Source organism: Lynx canadensis, chromosome E3 (assembly GCF_007474595.2).
Source record: "Lynx canadensis isolate LIC74 chromosome E3, mLynCan4.pri.v2, whole genome shotgun sequence".
NCBI lineage: Eukaryota > Metazoa > Chordata > Mammalia > Carnivora > Felidae > Lynx > Lynx canadensis.
Window position 1 is genome coordinate 25,861,211 of NC_044318.1, and position 22,972 is coordinate 25,884,182.

The following is a 22,972-nucleotide window of genomic DNA, read 5'->3' on the forward strand; positions in this document are numbered from 1 at the left end:
TGGTTCTTATGTTTTTCAGATCAAGAATTTCTTTGTTTCCTTTTTATGATTTCTGTCTTTGTGTCGATATTCTGTATTTTGACATCGTTCTCCTAGTTTCCTTCAGCTCTTGGAGCATATTTAAGACCATCGGCTTAAAATCTTTTATTTAGTGAAGTCCAGTGTCAGGGATGGTTTTGGTTGATTTCTTCTGCAGGTAGGCCAGACTTTTTTATTTCTTTGCATGCTTCATAATATTGTGTTGAAAATTGCGAGTTTTGAATATTATAAGGTATTAACCCTGGAAACCAGATTCTTTCCCCCCTCAGGGTTTATTTTTGTAGTTTGTTATGGGTTATAATTGTTTGTTTATTGACTTTAAAAACTATCTTTTTAAAGACTGCCTATTGAACATGGTTTCTTTACTTTGTATTCAGCTAGTGTTGTGACAGATTTTCTTGAATGTCATTTTTGGGTTTCCTTTTTCCTGATTCAGTGTTTACTTGGGTCTTGTAAGCCTTTGTCAGAACTCTGGGAATTAGAGTTGAGTCTATTGGTTTTTGCTTAGTTTTTAGGTGTTTCTGTGGGAGAACAGGCCCTTGGAGTTGTCTATTCTGCTATTTTGCTGATGTCACTCTCGGTTTTTAACATGTAAACAGATTTAAGTAAAAAAATTTTGGGGGCGCCTGGGTGGCGCAGTCGGTTAAGCGTCCGACTTCAGCCAGGTCACTATCTCACGGTCCGTGAGTTCGAGCCCCGCGTCGGGCTCTGGGCTGATGGCTCGGAGCCTGGAGCTTGTTTCCGATTCTGTGTCTCCCTCTCTCTCTGCCCCTCCCCCGTTCATGCTCTGTCTCTCTCTGTCCCAAAAATAAATAAAAAACGTTGAAAAAAAAAAATTAAAAAAAAATTTTTTTTTAATCAAAAGTAACACTTGTACATTTAAGACTTCAAATAGTACTTCTAGGCTTTTAATTAAAAACTATCCTTTCTTCCCTTATTCTGTCTAATTCTTATTTTCCCAGGGTTGTCACTTTTAATTCTTGCTGTTTCATCAGACATTTTACCTCTACATTCCTAAATAATAGGCTCTTCTTGCTATTTCTTGATTTTTAAAACATTTCACAATCTCTCTCCCTCTCATGGACACACACACACACACACACACACGCAGTGTCACTTTTCCTCTCATTTTCTTGTGCAGTTGTAGCACGTTTTCTGGCTAGACTGTTGCTTCATTATTGTGACTATATATGTGCTCACATTTCTGCTGTATATTATGTTATTATATTTTCATTCTTTAAAAAAAAACTTTTTAACATTTTTTTCTGAGAGAGAGAGAGAGTCAGAGAGAGTCAGAAGGAGTCAGAGTGTGAGCAGGGGAGGGGCAGAGAGAGAGGGAGACACAGAATCCAAAGCAGGCTCCAAGCTCTGAGCTGTCAGCACAGAGTCTGACGTGGGTCTCGAACTCATGAGCCATGAGATCATGACCTGAGCCGTCGTCAGAGGCTTAACCTACCACTGACCCACCCAGGTGCCCCACATTTTCACTCTTACACATTAATTTCCCTTAGGTAATGGCTACATCAGTTTTGATTTCTCTATAATTATCACTGATTCATTCTAAAGTTCTATTGGAATGAAAATTATTTCTTAGTGTTCTGTAGTTTTTGTTGATTTCTTGGAGGCTTCTCACGAGTCCTTATTCCTCCACTTTGGTGTGGCTGCAGTCCCAACCTTGGTGTGGGTGGAGTCCTGTGTCTTCTGTCTGCTGTGATGCACAGCCTTCCTGTCACTGGTTTACTGGGTTGGATTTCCTGATTCTGGTATCTCCTTTATCTTCTAATTTCTTAGTTAACTCTTGTTTTTGGAGCACGTTCTCTAATAGTTCTCTGAGAAAGGTTGTTTCGGAAGTAGATTTTCAGAATGTTTATATCTACATGTCTTTATTTTGCCTTCATAGTTGATTGATGCTTCACTGAGTATAGAGTTCTAGCTGGGAGTCATTCCGCCCCGCCCTGCCCCCAAATTGAACACAGTGATCTGATGTCTTCTAGTTAGAGTATTGCTTTTGGGAATTTTGGTTTAATTTGGTTCTGTGTTTTTATTATAAAATTCTCCTTTTTTTTTTTTTTTTTAAATTTTTGTTTTTTTAGCGTTTATTTATTTTTGAGACAGAGAGAGACAGAGCATGAACGGGGAGGGGCAGAGAGAGAGGGAGACAGAATCGGAAGCAGGCTCCAGGCTCTGAGCCATCAGCCCAGAGCCCAACGCAGGGCTCAAACTCACGGACCGTGAGATCGTGACCTGAGCTGAAGTTGGACGCTTAACCAACTGAGCCACCCAGGCGCCCCAAAATTCTTCTTTACCCCTCCCAGAAACTTTAGAATTTTTGAATAAAATCCCTGTATCTATTCTTAGCTCTTGCCTCCCCCCTCCTCCTGCCCCAAAACTCTCTGCCTATGTTTTCTGCTTTCTCCTCTTACATGGAATGTTTATTTCTAGTTTACATGTACATGAGAGATGTAGCCTTGTGGGGTCCCAGCTTTGACTTTGGTCTTCTGTGTTAGACTCTCCTCCTAGTATTGTTTCCTCGACTTTCCTCTTCCCTGGTCCTGTCCAGCTGTCAGAATAGGTTCTCCGGAGTTCAGCAGATACCCTCCACTCCATCACTTGCTTACCTCCTAGGATTCCCTTTTCAGTTGATGCTTGTCCACTTTTAATTCCTCGTATGTTTGTCGACTCAGTGATACGCTTGAAATTGTGCTACTAAAATATTCTGTTACTCAGTGTTGGTTATTTTCCACAGGAAGGGTGTTCAGTGTCTTTCACACCCTGCAGCTGGGAGCAGAAGTCCCAGTTCACGCTCGCCCACTCCGCTTTGGCGCTCTGCCCCACGGTGGCTGCTCCTTTCTAGGTCCGAGGACATCATGTTGTCAAGCCCCGTGGGTATTTCTCTGCCTTCATTTTGCTTGGCCTCTTCGTAGGGTTTGATACCGCAATTCCTTCTTAGAATCACTCTTCTCTTGACTTTCACAATACCATTCTCGTGGTTTTCTTCCTTTTTTCCCCTGGGATCTTCTTCCCTTACCTAGCCTCTGCGTGTTGGAACGATTCAGGGCTTGGTGTGAGGTTCTTTTCTTTGTTGATACTTTCTTCCTGGATGATCTTACCCAGTTTCATGGCAGTTAAGTACTGTCTGAATGCTAGTTATTCCTAAGTTTATATTTTTGTCCCTGAGGTCTGCCTGGAATTTTGTTCTCTTATGTGCATCCTCTTTGAAATCTCTGCTTGGAGGTCTGAGGCATCTCATACTTTACAAATTCAAAATGGAGCTTTTCATTTCCACTCTTCTGGTCTATTTCTCCCCAAATCTTTCTCATCTCAGTAAACAGCACCACCGTCTCAATTACTTAAAAAAAGAAACTTAAGGGGCGCCTGGGTGGCGCAGTCGGTTAAGCGTCCGACTTCAGCCAGGTCACGATCTCACGGTCTGTGAGTTCGAGCCCCGCGTCGGGCTCTGGGCTGATGGCTCAGAGCCTGGAGCCTGTTTCCGATTCTGTGTCTCCCTCTCTCTCTGCCCCTCCCCCGTTCATGCTCTGTCTCTCTCTGTCCCAAAAATAAATAAACGTGGAAAAAAAAAAATTAAAAAAAAAAAAAAAAAAAAAGAAACTTAAGAGTCATGCTTAATTCCTTACTTTTCCTCATTCCTGCCTTTAGTTCTTCACTAAGCCTGGTTGGTTCTGTCTAAAAGAGAGGTCAGGAAACTTTTCTGTGAAGGGCCAGCTAATAAATATTTTCATGTTTGTGGGCCACATGGTTTCTGTTGCAACTGTCAGCCCGGTCATTGTATTAAGAACATAGCTATAGATAATGTGTAAGTGATGGCTTCCTTTAGATTTGGCCTGACGCTGGCTGCATTTGGCTTGCAGGCCATACTTGCTGAACCTGTAGCCTAAAATATCTCAGATCTGTCCCATGAACTCACAATCTTGGAGGCTCGCTACTTTGAACAATATATTTCTGAAACGTTGATGTTCCAGGAGGAAGAGCCCTTTGAGAGCACCAGTGAGGAAGAGTCTGGTACTGAGGACCACCAGAATCTAAATTCTGTCGTTGATGTTGAGGACCTCGGCAAAATTATGAATTGTGTGAAGAAAGAAAAGGTACCGTAACTTTGGGAAAGAGTGCACCTGGATCCCGCTGTTAGCTAACATCTAACATTTGCCTCTTGTCTTGAGAGTTTTCTACTTCTTTGCCATTTTTACATGAACTTTGTGAAAATCTTCCCTCTAAGCCCTGTGAAAATGAGCTTGTAGTAGGATAGGCAGATTTTAGGGCAGGAATTGAGGGAAGGGTGGATGGTTAGAGGGACTTCAATGTTGTGACTGAGGAGACAGGGTGAACAGCATGAAGATGGACTCGTGCTGAGATTCCAAGTAGAACTCTCTCTCTCTCTCTCTCTCTTTTTTTAAAATATTTATTTATTTTTGAGAGAGAGAGAGAGGCAGAGAGACACAGAATCTGAAGCAGGCTCCAGTCTCTGAGCTGTCAGCACAGAGACTGACGTGGGGCTCGAACTCACGAACCGTGAGATCACGAACTGGGCAGAAGTCGGACACTTAACCGACTGAGCCACCCAGGCACCCCCCAAGTGGAACTTTCTTCAAGTGCTTCCGCCTCACGTAGAGTGAGGGCTGTTGAGCTTACGGACAGCACCTTGGCCTGGAGGTGTTGAGATCAGTGTAGGTGGAGGCCCTAGGAATCTAGGAAACATTAGTCTGGGTTGTCATTGCCGTAGACAAGATGAATGTGAGAATGTGCGGTGTAGTAGGAGTCTACGCAGATTCCAATGATGTGAAATGGGAGTAGTATACACAATAGCGTAAGAGTGTATAGACTCCATTCATGTGTGAGTTTTGGGAAATGAGAGTATCCTACACTGGGAATGTGCCCAGTGCCTAAGTTTTAGAAACAAAAGAAGTCAAACTACAGAAAAATCCAAGAAAATCAGTGATAAAATTGACACAAACTCAAATGAAAGAAATCAGTAAGGTAGCAGGATATAATAAGGTAAAAAGCCAATAGCCTTTATCTTTCTAAACAATACCCAGTTAGAAGCCATAGTGGAAGAGAAGACCCCATTTATAACAGCTATATAAAAGATAAAGAAGTACATAAAAATAAATTTAGAAAGAAATATCCTAAATCTGTGTGATGGAAACTGAAAAAATTCCCGATATCTCTTGTTTTTAGATGTGGTGACTCACTCACTGTTCTAAAGATGTCACTTCTCTTTAAATTAATACATAAATTTGATGAAATCCCATTAAAAGTTTCAATAACTTTTTTCCCCTAGAGCTAGCCTGGTTGATTCATGTGGAAAAATAAACATGCAAGAATAGTTAGGAAATCCTTGGTATAGTAATGAGAAAGACTGGACCTACCAGATATTAACACTTACTAAAAGGCATCTGTAATTAAAGCTGTGTTTTGGCTCCTGTTGAGACAGATTGATGCAGCAGAATAAAATAGCAGGAGTAGATCCAGGAATATATGGGGGTTTCATATATAATAAAAGTGGCATCTCTTTTCCCTGGCAGGGGTATGGCACGACAAGCAGATAGCTACCTGTGAACATTTAAACTTGGCTCTGTGCATCTCATAGGTCACCATAGACTCCAATTGGGTTAGAGAACTTGTTGAAAAAAAATTTATAAGTAATAGAACCGGATGCATTATTTTATAACTTAGAGAAGAGTTTTCTGTATGATTCAAAATCTAGAAGCAAGAAAAGACTGAATTTACCAATGAGTTTTAAAAAGATTTGCATGGTTATAAGCATATCAAAAGACAAATGATAGAAAGGGAAAGTATGGGGCGCCTGGGTGGCTCAATCGGTTAAGTGTCTGACTCTTTGATATTGGCTCAGGTCATGACCTTGCAGTCCTGGGGTCGAGCTCTGCATTGGGCTCCGTGCTGAGCATGGAGCCTGCTTGGGATTCTCTCTCTCTCTCTCTCTCTCTCTCTCTCTCTCTCTCTGCCTGCCCCTCTGCTGCTTTCTGTGTGCTCTATTTTTCTCTCTCTCAAACATAAATAAACTTCAAAAAAATTTAAAAGGAAATATTTGCCTCTTCTATAATAAAGAAGGGGTTAATTTTTTTATTATACAGAGCGCTCTTAAAAATCAAAAGAAAAAAGACCTAAAACCTAATAGAAAAAATTGGCCAAACACCTGAATAGGTGAGTCTCAGAAAAAGCTCTACAAATAGACTTTAAGCATATGAAAAAATGCTCACATTCACTCAGAATTAAAGACAGGCACATTAAAACTACTCTGACATGACATTTCTCACCTACCAAAATCACAAAAGTTCAAAAACTGTACGGCATCCATAGCTGGTGAGGCTCTGGGAACATAGGTGCTCACACCTTGCTGAGGGGAGTCCGGAACGGTGTAACCTGTATGGAGGGGCTTTTGATTCACATGCATTTGCCCATCATCCAGCAGGCCTGGTTGTGTGAATTTGCCTTGAAGATTCATCTTCACAAATACAAAACAGCAGATGCCCAAGGTTATGCCACAAGTATATACAGCAAACAGCTGCCAGAGACTGGTTGAAAAAAGCATGATATATCCACACACTACAGACCTTGTTGTGTATCTGTGAGAAATAATAAGGTGGATCCATGTGTATTAATGAGATTTTCATGTGGTGTTGGATTTCATTTGGAGGTTGATCTGAACATAAGATTTTTTCTAAAAAAATAGTTTATTGTCATGGCAGATTTGCAAATTTATAATTTGAGTGCTGTGTGTGTATAAACGGTATTTTGGAGCTGTGGTTACAGAAAGAACCTTTCACGTTCTGACCACTAAACACCCGGTTCTGTTCAATTCTGACAGTAGCTACCTGGAGTTAGCATCAGACTCTGCAGATTTAGGGCATAGTCTTGCACAGGACTGCCTCCATTTCAGATGGCGGCTCTAAGTAGGGGCCTCCTGCCCTTCCCATCAACTGGTTATAATTTTGGGGTCCCGTGATTGCCCTCAGTTTCGGTAATTTGCTAGAATGACCCAGAACTCACCGAAAGCACTATACTTACAGTTTTAATGGATACGAGTTAGAAACAACCAAGTGGAAAAGACAACAGGAGTTCTGAGAGTAGGGAGGTGGGGAAGAGACTCAAGAGTTTCCGCGCCCTCTCCACGTGAAACCCAGGCACATCCTCCCTTCCCACCATATCCACGTGTCCGCTAACTAGGAAGCTGGTTAGTTAGCATCCAGAATGTTTATTGGGGTTTCATTGTGTAGGCATGATTGATTAGATTATTGGCCATCTGATTCTCCAGCTGACCTCCTTCCCTGTTTCTTTCCCTGGAGATCCAGCTGGCCCAGAGTTGGTCTTTCTGGTTGACCAGCCCCATGCTAAAGCTATCTAGGCCTACCCCCTCAGCCACCTCATTTGCATAACAATGACCCTTCTGGCACTTAGAAAATGCCAAGGTTTTTTGAAGCTCTGTGCCAGGAACTGGGGACAAAGAACAGATGTACTCTTTGTTAGGCCACAGACCTAGAAACAAACATGGTGAGCACTCAGTTCTTGTTTTCTCAATATCCTACCTCATTGAAAGGAATCAGGGCTTGGAGAAATGACTGATTCCAGGGCTGAGGAAGGGAGCATAACAGATGGGCCTGGGACGTCTTGTTGGGCAAGTGGATCATCAAAGACTGATGGAGACAAATCAAAGGGACATAGGAACCAGCTTGAAGAGTTTCCCACAGGCCAAATTTGGGACAATTTGAGCATCAAAAATGAACATAATGATAATATGTATTGTATTATATGCAATGGATTGTATTACATCAAATAAAAAAAATCAATCCTTTTGCTGCTCAACAAAAGGGAGGCACAAGAGAAAGTCTTTATAGGTTTCTAGATAAGAAATACAGAGGGTATAATAGAATTAATCATTTGTTTTCTATCCCCAGAGTGATAATTAATTTAAGCAAGGATTGCATGAAGTGCCTTTGGGGGCCATATATGCACGTATTCTCAAAATATCATCCCAGAAACTAACCCACTTAGACATGCCAAAAATAAATACATCACTGGGGGAAAAATACCTACAGATGATTTGCTAATTACAAAGGATAAAATATACCTTTACAAATGGAGTGTTCAGGTGATTTTCGCCTGTACCAAAAAAGTCAAATTTAGCTTCATCATTTGTATTAAAATGACCTCGTGTCCCTCCTGACATGATGGGTAGTAAGATGTATGCAACATCATCTATGTAATTTTGTGTCAAAAATTTTTAGCCTGAGTCTAATTATGGGGAAACAATCAGACAAATCCAAAAAGTGGGACAGTCCAGACTCTTTAAAAAGAGTCAATGTCATAGACATTAACAGTAACAAAACCTGGAGTGAGGACGGGTCCAAGGTTTAAAAACGCTAATGAAACATAACTAAATGCATTGTGTAACCTTTGATCTTGAATCAAAGAGCAAAGGTCATTGTCTGGACATTTGAGGATACTTGAAATGGATTTTTTTTATTAGATAATACTGGATTTTTGTTAATTTCCCTTGTAATAATGGTGTTGTAGTTGTGCAGTTCTGTCATTTTTTAGGAGATGAATTCTGTAGTGTTTAAGAGTGAAGTGTTATGGTGTCTGCCACATACAAATAGTTCAGCAGAGTTTTGTTTCTGCACATACATTCACGTGTATTTTATAGATGTGTATGTGTGCATGGAAGGGTAGACAGGTAATGATCAACAAAAGTGGTGAATCTAGGTGAAGGGACTATGGGTCTTCATTGTACTTTTCGCTTTTCTGAGGATTCGAAATAGAAAGTATGGAAGGAACTACTTTCTCTCCATGCTCCCAAAATAAAACAAAAAAATCTAGTATCAACTGAATTATAAACTATTTATGATATAACCATATGAGAATATCTCCCATTTTTTGATAGGGTCAGTTTTGAATTATATAAGGTCTTAAGAACTTACTTCTTGCATAAAACATGATGACCCTCTAATTTTACTCAGGGTGGTCCCATGCTATAACAAATAGTAATATAAAGAAAAAAAATTAATGTTTATTTAATTTTGCCTAGTTAAAAATTTTTTCATTACAAATTAACATACCTAAAAAATAAAAATTTAGAAAACAAAGGGCCAAAATCTATCAATAATTCTGTCTCCCCAGAAAAATTACTATTAGCATTTGGAATGTTTATTTTAACTTTGTTTCATATGCACCCGAATCTCTATTATAAAAATCTTTGTGATATTTTCAGGTAGTTTTTACCACCTCATTTAAAAATCTCACAGAAAAATCTTTTTGTTTTTTTCAGAAAAACTTTTTTTTAAAAATTGGCTAATTTAAAAAATGTTTTATTATATTTGAGAGAGAGAGTGTGTGCATGGGCGGAGGGGAGGGGCAGAGAGAGGCGGAGACAGAATCCGAAGCAGGCTGCAGGCTCTGAGCTGTTAGCACAGAGCCCGATGTGGGGCTTGAACTCAACAAGCCATTAGATCATGACCTGAGCCGAAGTTGGACGCTTAAGTGGCTGAGCCACCCAGGTACCCCCAGAAAAATCTTTTAAAAGTAGTGTTACAAACAGGGATTAATTTTGGGAAGTTATTATAGAAGCTGCTTTGTTTTGAGTTTTACTGTCCCTTTCAACCTGCACAGGAGGGAGAACTGGCAGATTTCATGACTTTTCTGGTCATTTTTGGTAATAAAGTGTTACAGGTACTTTAAGACACAAAGTTTTTTTCTTCTTTTTCTTTTTATTTTTTTTTTAAGGTTATTTATTTATTCCGAAAGAGAGAGAGAGAGAGAGGCAGAGGGAGAGAGAGAGAGAGAAAGAGAGAGAGAGAGAATTCCAAGCGGGCTCCCCACTGTTAGCATAGAGCCCAATGTGGGACTTGAACTCATGAACTGTGAGATCATGACCTGAGCTGAAACCAAGAGTTGGCTGCTTAACCCACTGAGCCACCCAGGTGCCCCTAAGGCACAAAGTCTTAATAAATTGACAGTAGAATGCCCAAGCCTAGGTAATAGGTAGTAAGTAATACTAAAGAAACTAAGTCAATTTAATTCAAAGGCGAAACTCCTGGGGCGCCTGGGTGGCTCAGTCGGTTAAGCGTCCGACTTCAGCCAGGTCACAATCTCGCGGTCCGCGAGTTCGAGCCCCGTGTCGGGCTCTGGGCTGATGGCTCAGAGCCTGGAGCCTGCTTCCGATTCCGTGTCTCCCTCTCTCTCTCTGCCCCTCCCCCATTCATGCTGTGTCTCTCTCTGTCTCAAAAATAAATAAATGTAAAAAAAAAAAATAAAAAAAAACAAAAAACAAAAAACAAAGGCGAAACTCCTCCCCTCTTGTCTACTTTCTGGCCTATTTGCTAGCTGCTGTTTTGGATCTGCTTAGGGTCTGGGGAACGGATGGGGAGCAGGAGAGAGAGAAGTAGGAAGTTCTTATGTGGTGTAAGGTGACTGTGCTCTCTCCCCTCGTCCAGTTTATTTTTTTTTTTTTTTTTTTTTTTTTTTTTTTTTTTTTTAAATTTTTTTTTTTCAATGTTTATTTATTTTTGGGACAGAGAGAGACAGAGCATGAATGGGGGAGGGGCAGAGAGAGAGAGGGAGACACAGAATCAGAAACAGGCTCCAGGCTCTGAGCCATCAGCCCAAAGCCTGACGCGGGGCTCGAACTCACGGACCGCGAGATCGTGACCTGGCTGAAGTCGGACGCTTAACCGACTGCGCCACCCAGGCGCCCCACCCCTCGTCCAGTTTAAAGTTGACTCTTCCTCCAGCCGGCACTCTCATTGCTTCTGTGGAGACACTGTCCATGGTGTCTCCTGCCTGGTTCCTTGTGCTGAGCAAGTGTACCCCAAGAAGTGTGCTGCTGGTCGTGGCTCACTCCTTCCTCTGAGCCCTGTGCCTCTGGCTTCCTCTCTTTGAGGTCTGTCCTCTGTTTTCCTCTCTGGTTGCCCGGTTGGTCAGCATCTAAGGTCACCCCCACCTGCACGCTTGTCCCTTCCCACGGGAATACTCCTGAGTTCTTTATTCTGGGAGGACAGGCTGATTCCTACCCAGCAGCAGTGCTCACTTGCTGGGGAAACTAGTCAGTCCTTTGGTGTCTGGATTCACTGGGCAGGAGTCCTACACCAGTCAATGATGCCCTCTGAGTGTGGGGCATACAAGCAGCTTCTTTTGAGGGGCCCTGGTGGAGCCTCGGGGGCTTGAGATGTGACAAGGCACCTGCTCTCCAGCCTCTCTCCATTTGAGGCGGGATCTCAAAATACCTTACCAACATTCTCCAAAGAAACTTTCAAAAATCCTCTGTCCTTACCTCTATGTCCTCTATCCTTTTCACATCCTCGATGCGAGGGAGGTGTTTTTAGAGTTTCTGGTTCTTAGCTATTCCCTTTGAAAATACATAACTTGATCTGAACCTCCCTTTGAAGTTTCACTTAATTTCATACCCTCTTTATATATGTTTGAAAGATTCAAAGAATGCAGCTCCCTGTCCTTGTTCTTCCTAAATCTACTTTTCACAGGAAACCAGACTTTCTAGTTTGGCAGTATTCGTCCGGGTGTTTTACTGCTCTTACAAACACACCTGCATTTTGGTCTAACTTTGTTTTTCTGGCTACACAGATGGGATCATTTTGTTCTCCCAAGTCTACAGACTGCTTGTTTTCATCTAACGTGACAGCTTTCCAGTGCTGTCATACCGATTCACCTGTTCATTTTAATGTTTACATAGTGGTCTAGGACTGTGTCCCATGATGTATTTGGCTCTTGATGATTAACATTTAGGTGTTTGAACACTCTTGCTCTTATAATTTTTGCGGCTGGCATAAATTTATCTCAAGAATAAGTTCATAAAATTGAAATTTCTGGATCAAAGGGGATTTTATATCTACATCTATACACACACACACACACACACACACACACGCACGCACATTTTTAAGTAATCTCTACACCCAGTGTGGGGCTTGAACTTACAGCCCCGAGATCAAGAGTCGCATGTTCCACCAACTGAGCCAGCCAGGTGCCTATTTTTTTATTTTTATTTTTTTAAAGTAAGCTCTATGCTCAGTCCAGAGCCCAACGTGGGGCTTGAACTTATGACCCTGAGATCAAGACCTGAGCTGAGATCAAGAGTTGGACGCTTAACCAGCTGAGCCACCCAGGCACCCCGGGATTTTATAGTATTAATAGATGTTTCCAAATTGCCCTATACAAAATTGAAAACATTTTTATTTCTTCTCATAGGAGAGAGATGAGATAGCCTATTTCTCTGTACCTTTGCCAACCCTCAGGTGTTATTAGTCTTTTAAATCTTGCCAGCCAGAAAGGTGAGAAATAATGACCTGATTTTAATTTGTATTTCTTTCATTTTGAGCGAGGTTGAACATGTTATCCTGTGAACAATCTCTTTCTTCCTCCCTGGTATTAGAAAACTACAAGGTCTGAGGGCATAGTCCCCAAAATTGCTTTCACTTCTGACACCAATTGCAAATTTTGGGGGAGGGGGCTCCTAAAAACCACCCTCAGGTTTGATAATTTGCTAGAAAGACTCACAGAACTCCCCCAAAGCTGTTACCCTCATGGCTGTGGTTCTTTGTTGGGAAGGGGTACAGAAAATCAGCCAAAGAGGAGACGCATAGAATAGATTCAAGAGGCGTTCCTTTGTCCTCCTCAAGATGTGTTGTCCTCTCAGCATCAACGTGCAGTAATACACATCAAGTGTTGCCAACCCGGGGGGCTTACCTGAGCTTCGGTGTCCAGTTTTTATTGGGACTTGACTGCCCATGTGGTTGAACTCAGTCTTCAGCACCTTCCCCCACTTGCAGTCAGCTGCGGTCTGAGGGGCCCACCGTGAATAACGGACGCTGCTGTCACTCGGGAAATTCCAAGGGATTCCCCGTTACTTTCCACGAACTGGGGACAATGGCCACATTTCCCTTCCGGCAAGGCCAAATTTTTCCCTGCACGGTGTCCTGTATGCATTTGGTTTGGCTACTTTTATAAAGCTCATAACCAAAAAATTCTTGGTTGGGTGTAAAACTCTAAGCCAATATATCCAAAATTATTTCTCAATTTAAAATTGCTGTCCATCTTTCCTGTTGTTGCAGCTTTTGTTCCTTGTTTCTGAATACTTCCACGTGTGGATTGTGGCTGTCATTTTTAGTAGCTTCTGTATTTCAGAAGCCCCTGGCAGAGCAGCTGTTAAGAATGACAAGTGCGTGGAGTGTGGGTTCAGGGCTTGGCCCAGCCAGTGTGTAACTCAGTGACCTGTGGGCATAGCTTAACCTTCCCTAGTCTTAATCCCCTTGTCTGGGGAACAGGGGCCGGGCCCTCTGCCTTCCTCACAGGTGTGAGTCAGATGCGAACATGCACATGACAGGGTGTCATCACCTCTAAAAGCCCAACAGATGTCAAAGTGAGAAGTTAGTTTGCTTAGATATTTTAAACTGGTTTATACATTTTCCTAGAGCTGGCCATTTAGTCTGTGTCAGGTTTTTCTGCTGGTAAAATTAGCACAGGTCTGAGACCTTTTTACTGTTTTTTTTTTTTTTGTTTTTTTGTTTTAATGGTTTGTTTATTTTGAGAGAGAACGTGAGTGGGGGAGGTGCAGAAAGAGAGGGGGACAGAGGACCCGAAGCAGGCTCTGCGCTGACAGCAGAGAGTCTGATGTGGGGCTTGAACTCAAGAACTGCGAGATCACAACCTGAGCCAGAGTTGGACACTCAGCTGACTAAGCCACGCAAGGACCCTGAGACCTTTTTACTTTGAAAAATGTGTTAATATTTCTTACGTTGTATTGTCCCCAAATTGATATACTGGGTCAAAGCAAACGTATAATTTTACGACTCTTAAATTAAGAATCTGAGTAATTTTTTAGTGGCGAAACAGTCTTAAAACAGAATAGATTTCAGTGTACGAGATACCTGATTTAGACAGATTTCTGGGTTTTTACAGAAGGTTAAGAGAAGATATTTAAAGCTTTGTTTGCAGTGAGTGAAGAGTTTGCAGTAATTGTTTCTCCAACTTTATTGAGGCATGATTGACAAATATGTTAGGGTTGTACACTGATTTTTTAAAGGCATGTAATGTGATGATATGTGTATCCATCGTGAAAAGATTACCACAATCAAGTTAAGAAATCCATCACCTCACATAGTTACCTCGTGTGTGTGTGCGTGTGTGTGTGTGTGTGTGTGTGTGTATTGAGAACACTTCAGATTTAATTTCAGCAAATTTCAAGTGTATGGTAAGAGTTTAGAATAATTTGTGGGTTCATTTTCACTTTGCTTTTCATCTCTGTCCATTAGAGGGCACTGGAGAGAAAGAACAAATGAAAATTTTGAACATCTGTGTAAATTATTTTTTAAATGAAGTGATTTTGGACTTTATGAACTTGAAGCAGTTGGTTTATGACATTTTAGATTTCTCATAAAAAGTTTCTCATAAAGTCATTAGATTTGGGGCAAAAATAAATATTTTTCCGCCTTCAGTGTGACATGAAAATAAAGCCGCCAGTTTTTGTTTTTCTTGTTAGCTTATGGCAGGGTTTCCAAGTATGGCTTGTGTTTTCATTCTATATTGGACAGAATACACTAAACTACTGCCTGGTTGTTGGTTTTTTGTTTTTTTGTTTTTTCCCATGCATTTATTTGGCCTTTTAGGGTCCATTCATACATATTCCTGAGTTGCTTTCTGCCCAGTCGTTGCCAGGCATTGCACTAAATTGCCTGAATTGCTACTCTAGAGGAGGCACTACTACTGGTTAGCAATTGGCTCTAGGGTTGGGCCAGGGTATTCCTATTATATAACCTCTTTTTGAGTAATACTCACTGAGTTTTGTGGAGTCCTGCTGTCTCAGCCTGTGCGTCTTGGGCAAATTATTTTACTCTCTGCTTTTGTTTTCTCATCTCTAAAGTGGGAGATCATAAAAGTAACCTCTTATGAAGTTGTTATGAAGATTAACTAAGTTCATTCACTGGCACGCTTTATTTTATTGCCTGCCATGTAGTGTGTACTTGGTAACTATGAGCTATTATTGTATAAGCAGATATCTTCAAATAGGATAGGTTTGGTCCAACTGGTGTACCACCATGGTATTCTACCTCCCTCACTCTGTAGCAAGATCCAAGATGGTGAGTCTAGGGCTGAAGAGAACTCGAGGGGTGGGAGCGATGTCGAAGAACAAGGGAGCTAACGTGTGAAACGTGGGAAGGTTAGGAGGACAGATACGGATGCAGAGGGCTGGGGTGCTAGGGCGAATGGCGTGTTTGGGGAACAGTTTGGTGTGTCTGTGGTTTCAGGTAGGGGCGGGGATGTGCGGAGAATGAACTAGAGAAGGAAGGCAGGGGCAGGGTACTGGAGGCCTTTTCATTCTGTCAGGGGGGTGTGAACTTCAACCTGAAGGCATTGGGAAGCAATGTGATTTGATTGAATATAGTGGATGGGTTGGGGTATAGGGCAAGAGGGTAGTTCAGTACAGATTCAGAGTATTCGGAGAAGTCAAAGTACATATTGGATTGTCTCATTCAATCCTCACATTGACCTTGATATCCATACTATTATTACGTCCACTTTACCAATTTACAGGGTAGGAAGTAGGTTTAGAGAAATAAAGCAATTTGTCCGAAGTCAGATGGCTGACAGGCTCGTAGGTGGTGGGACCAAGCCTAGACTCCCATCTCTTTGTTTCAGCCCCCAGGGGAGAAATGGTTTTTAGAAGAGAATCTGAAGAGTTTGGGTAGAGCACAAGGAGTCAGCAAGAGCCTGACAGTCTTAGGTTGTTTTTTGTTTTTCTCGTGATTGTGATTTGTAAATGTAGAGCAGAATGTTCCTTTTTTTTTTCTGCAGTAAATAAATGTTGTTAAATACTCCCCACAGCATGTTCCGGTTAAGCAGACAAACAGTGATATCCGTATCATTAGTTTTGGAAATAAATGGTGAATGCTTGGTAATTACTCACCAGAGAAGCATTTCAGTTTATGAAAGCATCTCAGTGTGTCCAGTTCTTATTATAAAGTCGCATAGTACTGCAGTAGAATAATATGAAGTTGTTCTTCTTTCTTTATTATTTTTAAGGCTTTGGGTATTTGATTCACCCAGAAACACAAGGCGACACATTCCTTCAACCCCAAGACACCCACTGCCTTTAAACCAGCCTGTTTCACCCATGGTCTGTGCAGCCAGGAGCACTTAGGATGAGTTCTGGAATTATTTCTTTAAGTCAGGTTATCCAAAATAGAATCACTAGGTCAGAGGAAAACCATTTGAAACCTCTTGACACATCTGTTCAAACTGCTCTTCAGAGAGTTCAGAAAGCTTTCTTAAAACCTAGTAAACAGAAAAACTTCAAGTCCTGTTCAAAATTTGTCATTTAAAAACTGAGCTATGACAAGTAAGTGGCATATAGGGGGTTTCTTTCTTAAAGAAATGGAACCTGCAGATGCGGGGTTAAATTGCAGCAGTTTTAGCTTCAATTCCTGAAGGAGAGTTTTAAAAAAAATTTTTTTTGTTTTTAGCGTTTATTCATTTTTGAGAGACAGAACGTGAGCGGGGGAGGAGCAGAGAGAGAGAGAGGGAGACACAGAATCTGAAGCAGGCTCCAGGCTCCGAGCTGGCAGCACAGAGCCTGACGCGGGGCTCGAACTCACTGACCACGAGGATCATGACCTGAGCCGAAGTCAGACGCTTAACCGACTGAGCCACCCAGGCGCCCCCGAAGGAGAGTTTTTAACATTGAAAGTTGCCAGATCCAAAATCAGTTACCGAAAGAAGGGAGATCTTCTTTTCTAGAGCTAGGAATATCTGTCTGGTAGTTTGGAGGCATTCATTATTCGGCCACCATTTACTGAATGCCCAACCGTTTGCCAGCAAAGCTCCAGGCTTAGAAGGGCTGACTGTATAGGAAGATGACTTCTCGAGAGAGCTTGGGGATTCTGTTTTCTGCATGACTTGATAAGGAAGGGAATCACCTGATGGATCAATGAAATAAACAGATTGAAACAATCAGAAGGACTTTTTCCCAGCAGAAATGTCTGTATGCTTTGGTAATGAAAAGCTTGTTTGTGGCAAAACACCTGTTTGGCACTTAGGTGGAATTTTACCTTAAAGTCTTTAACAGATGACTTTTTTGCTGTGTCCTGTTTCCCAGGTGATAATTGGGATGGTACTGTGGTTCCTGGGACAATGGTATGAAAATGAATTAGGTAATATTGTACGATATCTTTTTTTTTTTTAAAGAAAATTGGTACCACTTTTTGCTCCTGTGATTATGTAAGATTAATGTAGTCCTGTTTATTTATAAAGGACTTTTCACTTATTTATAGTCATTTTCCAAAGTGCCTAGGAATGTAGCTTGTAATTGGCTTTCCTTTTTGCGTGTTGGGAAGCAGCAGCTTGGAGAGGACGTTCGTTTTCTTTCAGGGCAGATGTGATGGGTTTGGGAGTTGGGGAGGGATGAGATTACAAGTTGGAGACAGGGAGACGATTTAGTTTGGCTCTTGCAGTTGTCCTGTCCTTAGGAGAAACCAAGGCTGGTGTGCAGAAGCAATGGCATTGTGGATGGAGTGAGCCAGTCTGTGGGAATTAACCTTTAAAACTTGGTTACTCGTTGTCAAATGGGGCACACAGGAGAGGGAGGAATCAAGGTTGACTAGTTGTAGGATCTTCAGTAATTTCTATTACGGCCATACAGCAGCTATATGTGTTGTATTCTGGGCAAACAGTGAACAGTGTCTGCACCTACAAGATTAGAATTTGGCGCTTTGCACTTCCTTCGGGAATGTTATGAGCCATTGTATTTCTTTTTGGAAATGAAGTTACTGCTGCATATGGAAGATGGGACTAAACTGCCATAGAGACAGAATGGTAAATGTTTGTCCTGAATGCTCAGGATCTCTCATTGTGGCCTCTGAGCTCTTTCCTATATAAATTTTGTATCTTAAATGGTTGAAATGGAGTAGCTACCCTCATATTTTATGATGGATAATTTCTCTAGTGATGGGACATGGATGATGGTCCATGACCGTTTTTTAAGAGTGTTCATTTCATAGGAGTCAGAATTAGTTTTTTTGTGGTGGTGGTGGTGGTGGTGGTGGTGGTGTGTGTGTGTGTTTATAACCACAAGAGGGTGTCTCTGGAACTCTGAGCACACTGGTCAGAGGCCAGTGTCACGGGTGGGTCCAGTTTTGGATTTATGTGGCCTTTGGGATAAGCATACATGCTTGGTGATGTTTTGTGGTGACAGGCTTTTGAGAGCAATTCTTGCATGATTAGTAGGGAGTTCTAGTAACTTGCTGTGGAATTACCTCAGAGACATTTAAACGCTGTCAAGTTCAAGGTCAGTTCATCTTGCTCTGCCACAAACTTCCTTTTTAAGTTGACATCTTTTTAGGTCTGAAATAGACTTAAAAAAAAAAAAAAAGCCAAAGGATACTTTTGTTTTTAAATATTTTAAAAGAACAACTGAAACTTTAAAATTTTTTAAAGAAAATGCCTAGGAATAAATGGATCACTTTTATGATAGATGAGAATAATTTGTTGATGTTTGTAAATTTTTTCAGTTCTGTGTGGAAATGTGTAGTTGAAAACTATATTAACAGAAGCAAAATTGTTCATTAGCTTTGCATTTTGATTATATTTAGTAATTAGGAATGCTGACTTTAGGACAGATAGGACTAACTGGATTTATGTTTCTCATCATGATACCTCTGAGTCTCTACAATAGTTTTTCACTGACTTCCAATTTCGGAGTAAATCCCTGACGTAACAGAGAAGGTAGAGAAGTTAACTCCAAATTTCATTGGTTTACCTGTTTCTTTTTAAAAAATTTTAAATCTGTTTTACATTTTTTGTTTAGAGAACTTTGAACATTCACAAAAGTAGAATGATCTAGTGAATCCCTGTCACCTGTTGTCCAGCTTCAAACAAGGACCATCCTCCCGTCTGTATTAGTTGGACGCAGATTTCAGACATCCAGGGAGGGATCTGTGAGGTGTTCTCACTACTGATTCTCTAGGGGCGGGGCACTGCAAATGGACAGGCACTGAAGGTAGTCTAGGGCTTGGTGGTGGGGCCACTGCCAAGGTGAGTTATTTTGAATTTCTGCAGCTCTTACTAAGATCTGGCAAATGTAGTATAGCACAGACTTTGTGTGTTGCCCTGAAATTATTGATTAGCATTCTACCATCTTACAAAAAGACATTCAGATAACTTTAAAATATATGTACATAGAGTAAGATTTAAAAATAGAGGAAGAAGGCTGAGGCGCCTGGGTGGCTCAGTCGGTTAAGCATCCGACTTCAGCTCAGGTCATGATCTCATGGTTCGTGGGTTCAAGCCCCACGTCAGGGTCTGTGCTGACAGCTCAGAGCCTGGAGCCTGCTTCAGATTCTGTGTCTCCCTCTCTCGCTGCCCCTCCCCTGCTTGCTCTCTGTCTGTCTGTCTCTCTCTCAAAAATAAATACACATTAAAACTTTTTTTTTTAAATAGAGGAAGAAATCAGTGTAAAGGGTGAAGATCATCATGTACTATGAAGCCACTTACAGAGAATTCGAGACAAACATGATTTGAGACTTTACACAGCCATCAGCGTACTGCTGAATTTTCTAGGGCCCAAAGTCAAAAGGAAACACAATCAGCCTTATATTATCCTTCAGATTTCTTTCTGTCACTGAAGACACATTTTCCCCACAGGATCATCTAGAAGGAGTCATTGTTGGGATGGCAGGTAGAGGAGTAATTTGGTCTCCAAACAAATGGCTGTCTGAGCAGCTCAGAGCACTATTTTGACTTGTTTTGGGGGTTTTGCAGATACATAACCAGCAGTATTCTATTTTATTGAACTCCTGTTATGTATCAGGCATTGTACCTGGTGATTTATTTCATTTAATTGTAACATTCCTGCTCTCTAGCTATTACTTTCCTTGTTTTTCAGGTGAGGAAATTGAAATTCAGAGAAATAACTTGATGAATTTCGGCAGCTGTCGGTACTCAGATTGCTAAAAATAATTGACATCTAGATAAGTGGATTGTTGATTTACATTTTGCGGGTGTATGTGTTTGAGTATGTAGTTCCTTTTTTTGGAAAGCAAAAAGAAAAGAGAAAAGACTGGCAGGCCTTCTGCTCACTGTCTGACTGGGAATGTGGTCACTTTGGAGGAGACTGGCTTGTGTGGGCCATGGTTCGCGATGCACCTTCTTACCCATGCCATGTGTCCGTCACTGTTGTGCTGTTGTTCTCCTCGCTCACTGCCAGCTCTGAATTTTGTTCTTTTAATTTCCATACAGAGAGAGAAGGAGCACCAGGAGGAGAAAAGCATTCTGGTCAGGAACGCCGTGAAGGGTGAAGCCAGTGAAAGAAGAGCTATGATAACCCCTGCTCTCCGAGAAGCCCTTACTAAACAAGGTGAGGACCGTCAGGAGGCGCTGTCACTGGACCGCCCTCCCAAGCGCTCTCATTTAATACCCCAGTGAGGAGCGTGAAATAGGGAGGGAGGGAGGGAAGAAGGCCCAGTGGCGCTGTCACTGTGGCGGCCGGAGCTGTCGAGGCAGCCCCCTCTCGTTCCTGCAGAAGGATCCCCTTGTGCGTTGGCTGCGGGCCAGCACATTTCCCCTGTGCTTGGTTTCCTGGGATGTTAGCATCAGCGTGGCTCTGGCACAGAGACGGAAAATGCCATCACAGATCGTCGTTTGTTAAGGGAAAATTATTAAATGCAGAAAAGAAGCTTCTATCGATATTAGGCTGGGTCAATTAGAAATGTTTTACGTAGAAGTGTATTTGGGTTTTTGTGGTCCTAACTCATCAAGGAGGCCTTACTTGAGAACAAATAATACTGATTTCCTGTAGAAGAAGAGTGGTCAGTTGGGAGTCAGTGGACTGACTTCCTTCCCTCCCTCACTCCATCTTTTTGTGTTTATTGAGACCCTTTTGTGTGATAGTCCTGGCCATGCAGAGAAACTTAAGATGCAGTATCTTCTTCAAGGAGCCATCAGCCTATTAGAGGAGACAGACAAGAATATTCAGATCATACATATATTTATGTATATAATATATATATGTATAGTCTGCCTTTTAATAAGGGTATTCAGACAATTTAAACTGATTTCATGATAGGTTTACATTTCTCATGTAGCCATTTGTTTTCTCCTTGTCTTGTGTTCTTTGATTTCCTTTTTCCAGTCTTTGCCTCCTTTAGATTAAGTTGTTTTTAAATTTTTTTTTTTCAACGTTTATTTATTTTTTTTGGGACAGAGAGAGACAGAGCATGAACAGGGGAGGGGCAGAGAGAGAGGGAGACACAGAATCGGAAACAGGCTCCAGGCTCCGAGCCATCAGCCCAGAGCCTGACGCGGGGCTCGAACTCACGGACCGCGAGATCGTGACCTGGCTGAAGTCGGACGCTTAACCGACTGCGCCACCCAGGCGCCCCTAGATTAAGTTGTTTTTAAAATTTTTTTTTAATGTTTATTTTTGAGAGAGAGAGAGACAGGGACAGAGACAGAGCATGAGTGGGGAAGGGGCAGAGAGAGAGGGAGACACAGAATCCAAAGCAGGCTCCAGGCTCCGAGCTGTCAGCACAGAGCCCGATGTGGGGCTCGAACCCACGGACCATGAGATCATGACCTGAGCCAAAGTCAGATGCTTAACTGACCGAGCCACCCAGGTGCCCCTAGATTATGTTTTTATGATTCTGTTTTACCTCCTCGTTGGCTTGTTAGTTATAGCACTGTATTGGTATTTAGTGATGGTTCGAGGTGTTACACATACCTCTTGATCATATCACAGTGTATTTTTGAGTGATTAAGACGCCACTTCATGTCCAGTGGAAGAAGCTGCAGTAACACACTTGTGTTTTCCCCTTGTCAACCTCCATGCGATCATTATCATACGTTTTACTTCTATGTATCTTAGAGGCCTATACTACATCGTTATTATTTTAGTTTAAGTAGTCAATTATCTGTTAATTTTGACTTAATTAGATGTAATTAGAAACAATCTTACATACTGACTCATATAGGTACCACTTAAAAAATATTTTTTTTGGGGGGGGTGCCTGGGTGGCTCAGTAGCCCTGACTTGGGCTCGGGTCATGGTCTCCTGGTTTGTGAGTTCAAGCCCCGCATCGGGCTCTGTGCTGACAACTCAGAGCCTGGAGCCTGCTTCGGATTCTGTGTCTCCCTGTCTCTCCGCCCCTCCCCTGCTCACGCTCTTTCTCTCTCTCTCTCTCTCTCAAAAATAAATAAACCAAAAATATAAATAAAATAATAAAAAATTTTAAAATGTTTGTTTATTTTTGAGAGAGAGAGAGACAGAGCATGAGCAGGGGATGGTCAAAGTTGGGAGGGAGACACAGAATCCGAAGCAGGCTCCAGGCTCCGACCTGTCAGCATGGAGCCCAACGTGGGGCTTGAACTCATGAGCCATGAGATCATGACGTGACTGAAGTCAGAGGCCGACTGAGCCATCCAGGTGCCCCTGTAGATACCACTTTTGTTGGTGTTTTTCTTCCTTTGCGTAGATGTGTGTTCTCTCTGACAGCCTTTTCCTTCTGCCTGAAGGGCTTCATTTAGCGTTTCGCGTTGTGTGGGTGTGTTGGTGCTGAATTATTTCAGTTTTTGTGTATCTGAAAAAGACTTTATTTTGCCCTCATCTTTGAAGGATATTATTTGATGGATGTAGAATCATAGGTTGATGACTTTTTTTCTTACGGCGCTTTGAAGGTGTTCCACTTTGCTCCCATTGCTTCTGATGAGACCTGTGTTGTCATCTGTTGTTTGTTCCTTTGAAAAAAAAAAAAAAAAAAAAGAAAGTAATGTTTTTAGCCCCTGGCACTCTGAAGATTTTCTATTTTCTCTTAATTATGGATTTTGAGCAATTTAATGATAATGTGTTTCAACGTAGTTTTCTTCATGTTGCTTTTACTTGGGATTTGTTGAGCTTCCTGGT

The 22,972-nt window shown here is 41.7% G+C and overlaps 1 protein-coding gene across 1 annotated transcript in view; it reads left to right on the forward strand.

Annotated features, from left to right (window-relative positions):
* LOC115503973 (S-adenosyl-L-methionine-dependent tRNA 4-demethylwyosine synthase TYW1) overlaps nucleotides 1-22,972 on the forward strand; it is a 217,667-nt gene that overhangs the window by 14,878 nt on the left and 179,817 nt on the right. Inside the window, exons 7-8 of the mRNA XM_030300561.2 lie at nucleotides 4,020-4,142; nucleotides 20,314-20,431. Coding sequence (XP_030156421.1) covers nucleotides 4,020-4,142; nucleotides 20,314-20,431 — 241 coding nt within the window. The remainder of the gene's footprint in view (nucleotides 1-4,019; nucleotides 4,143-20,313; nucleotides 20,432-22,972) is intronic.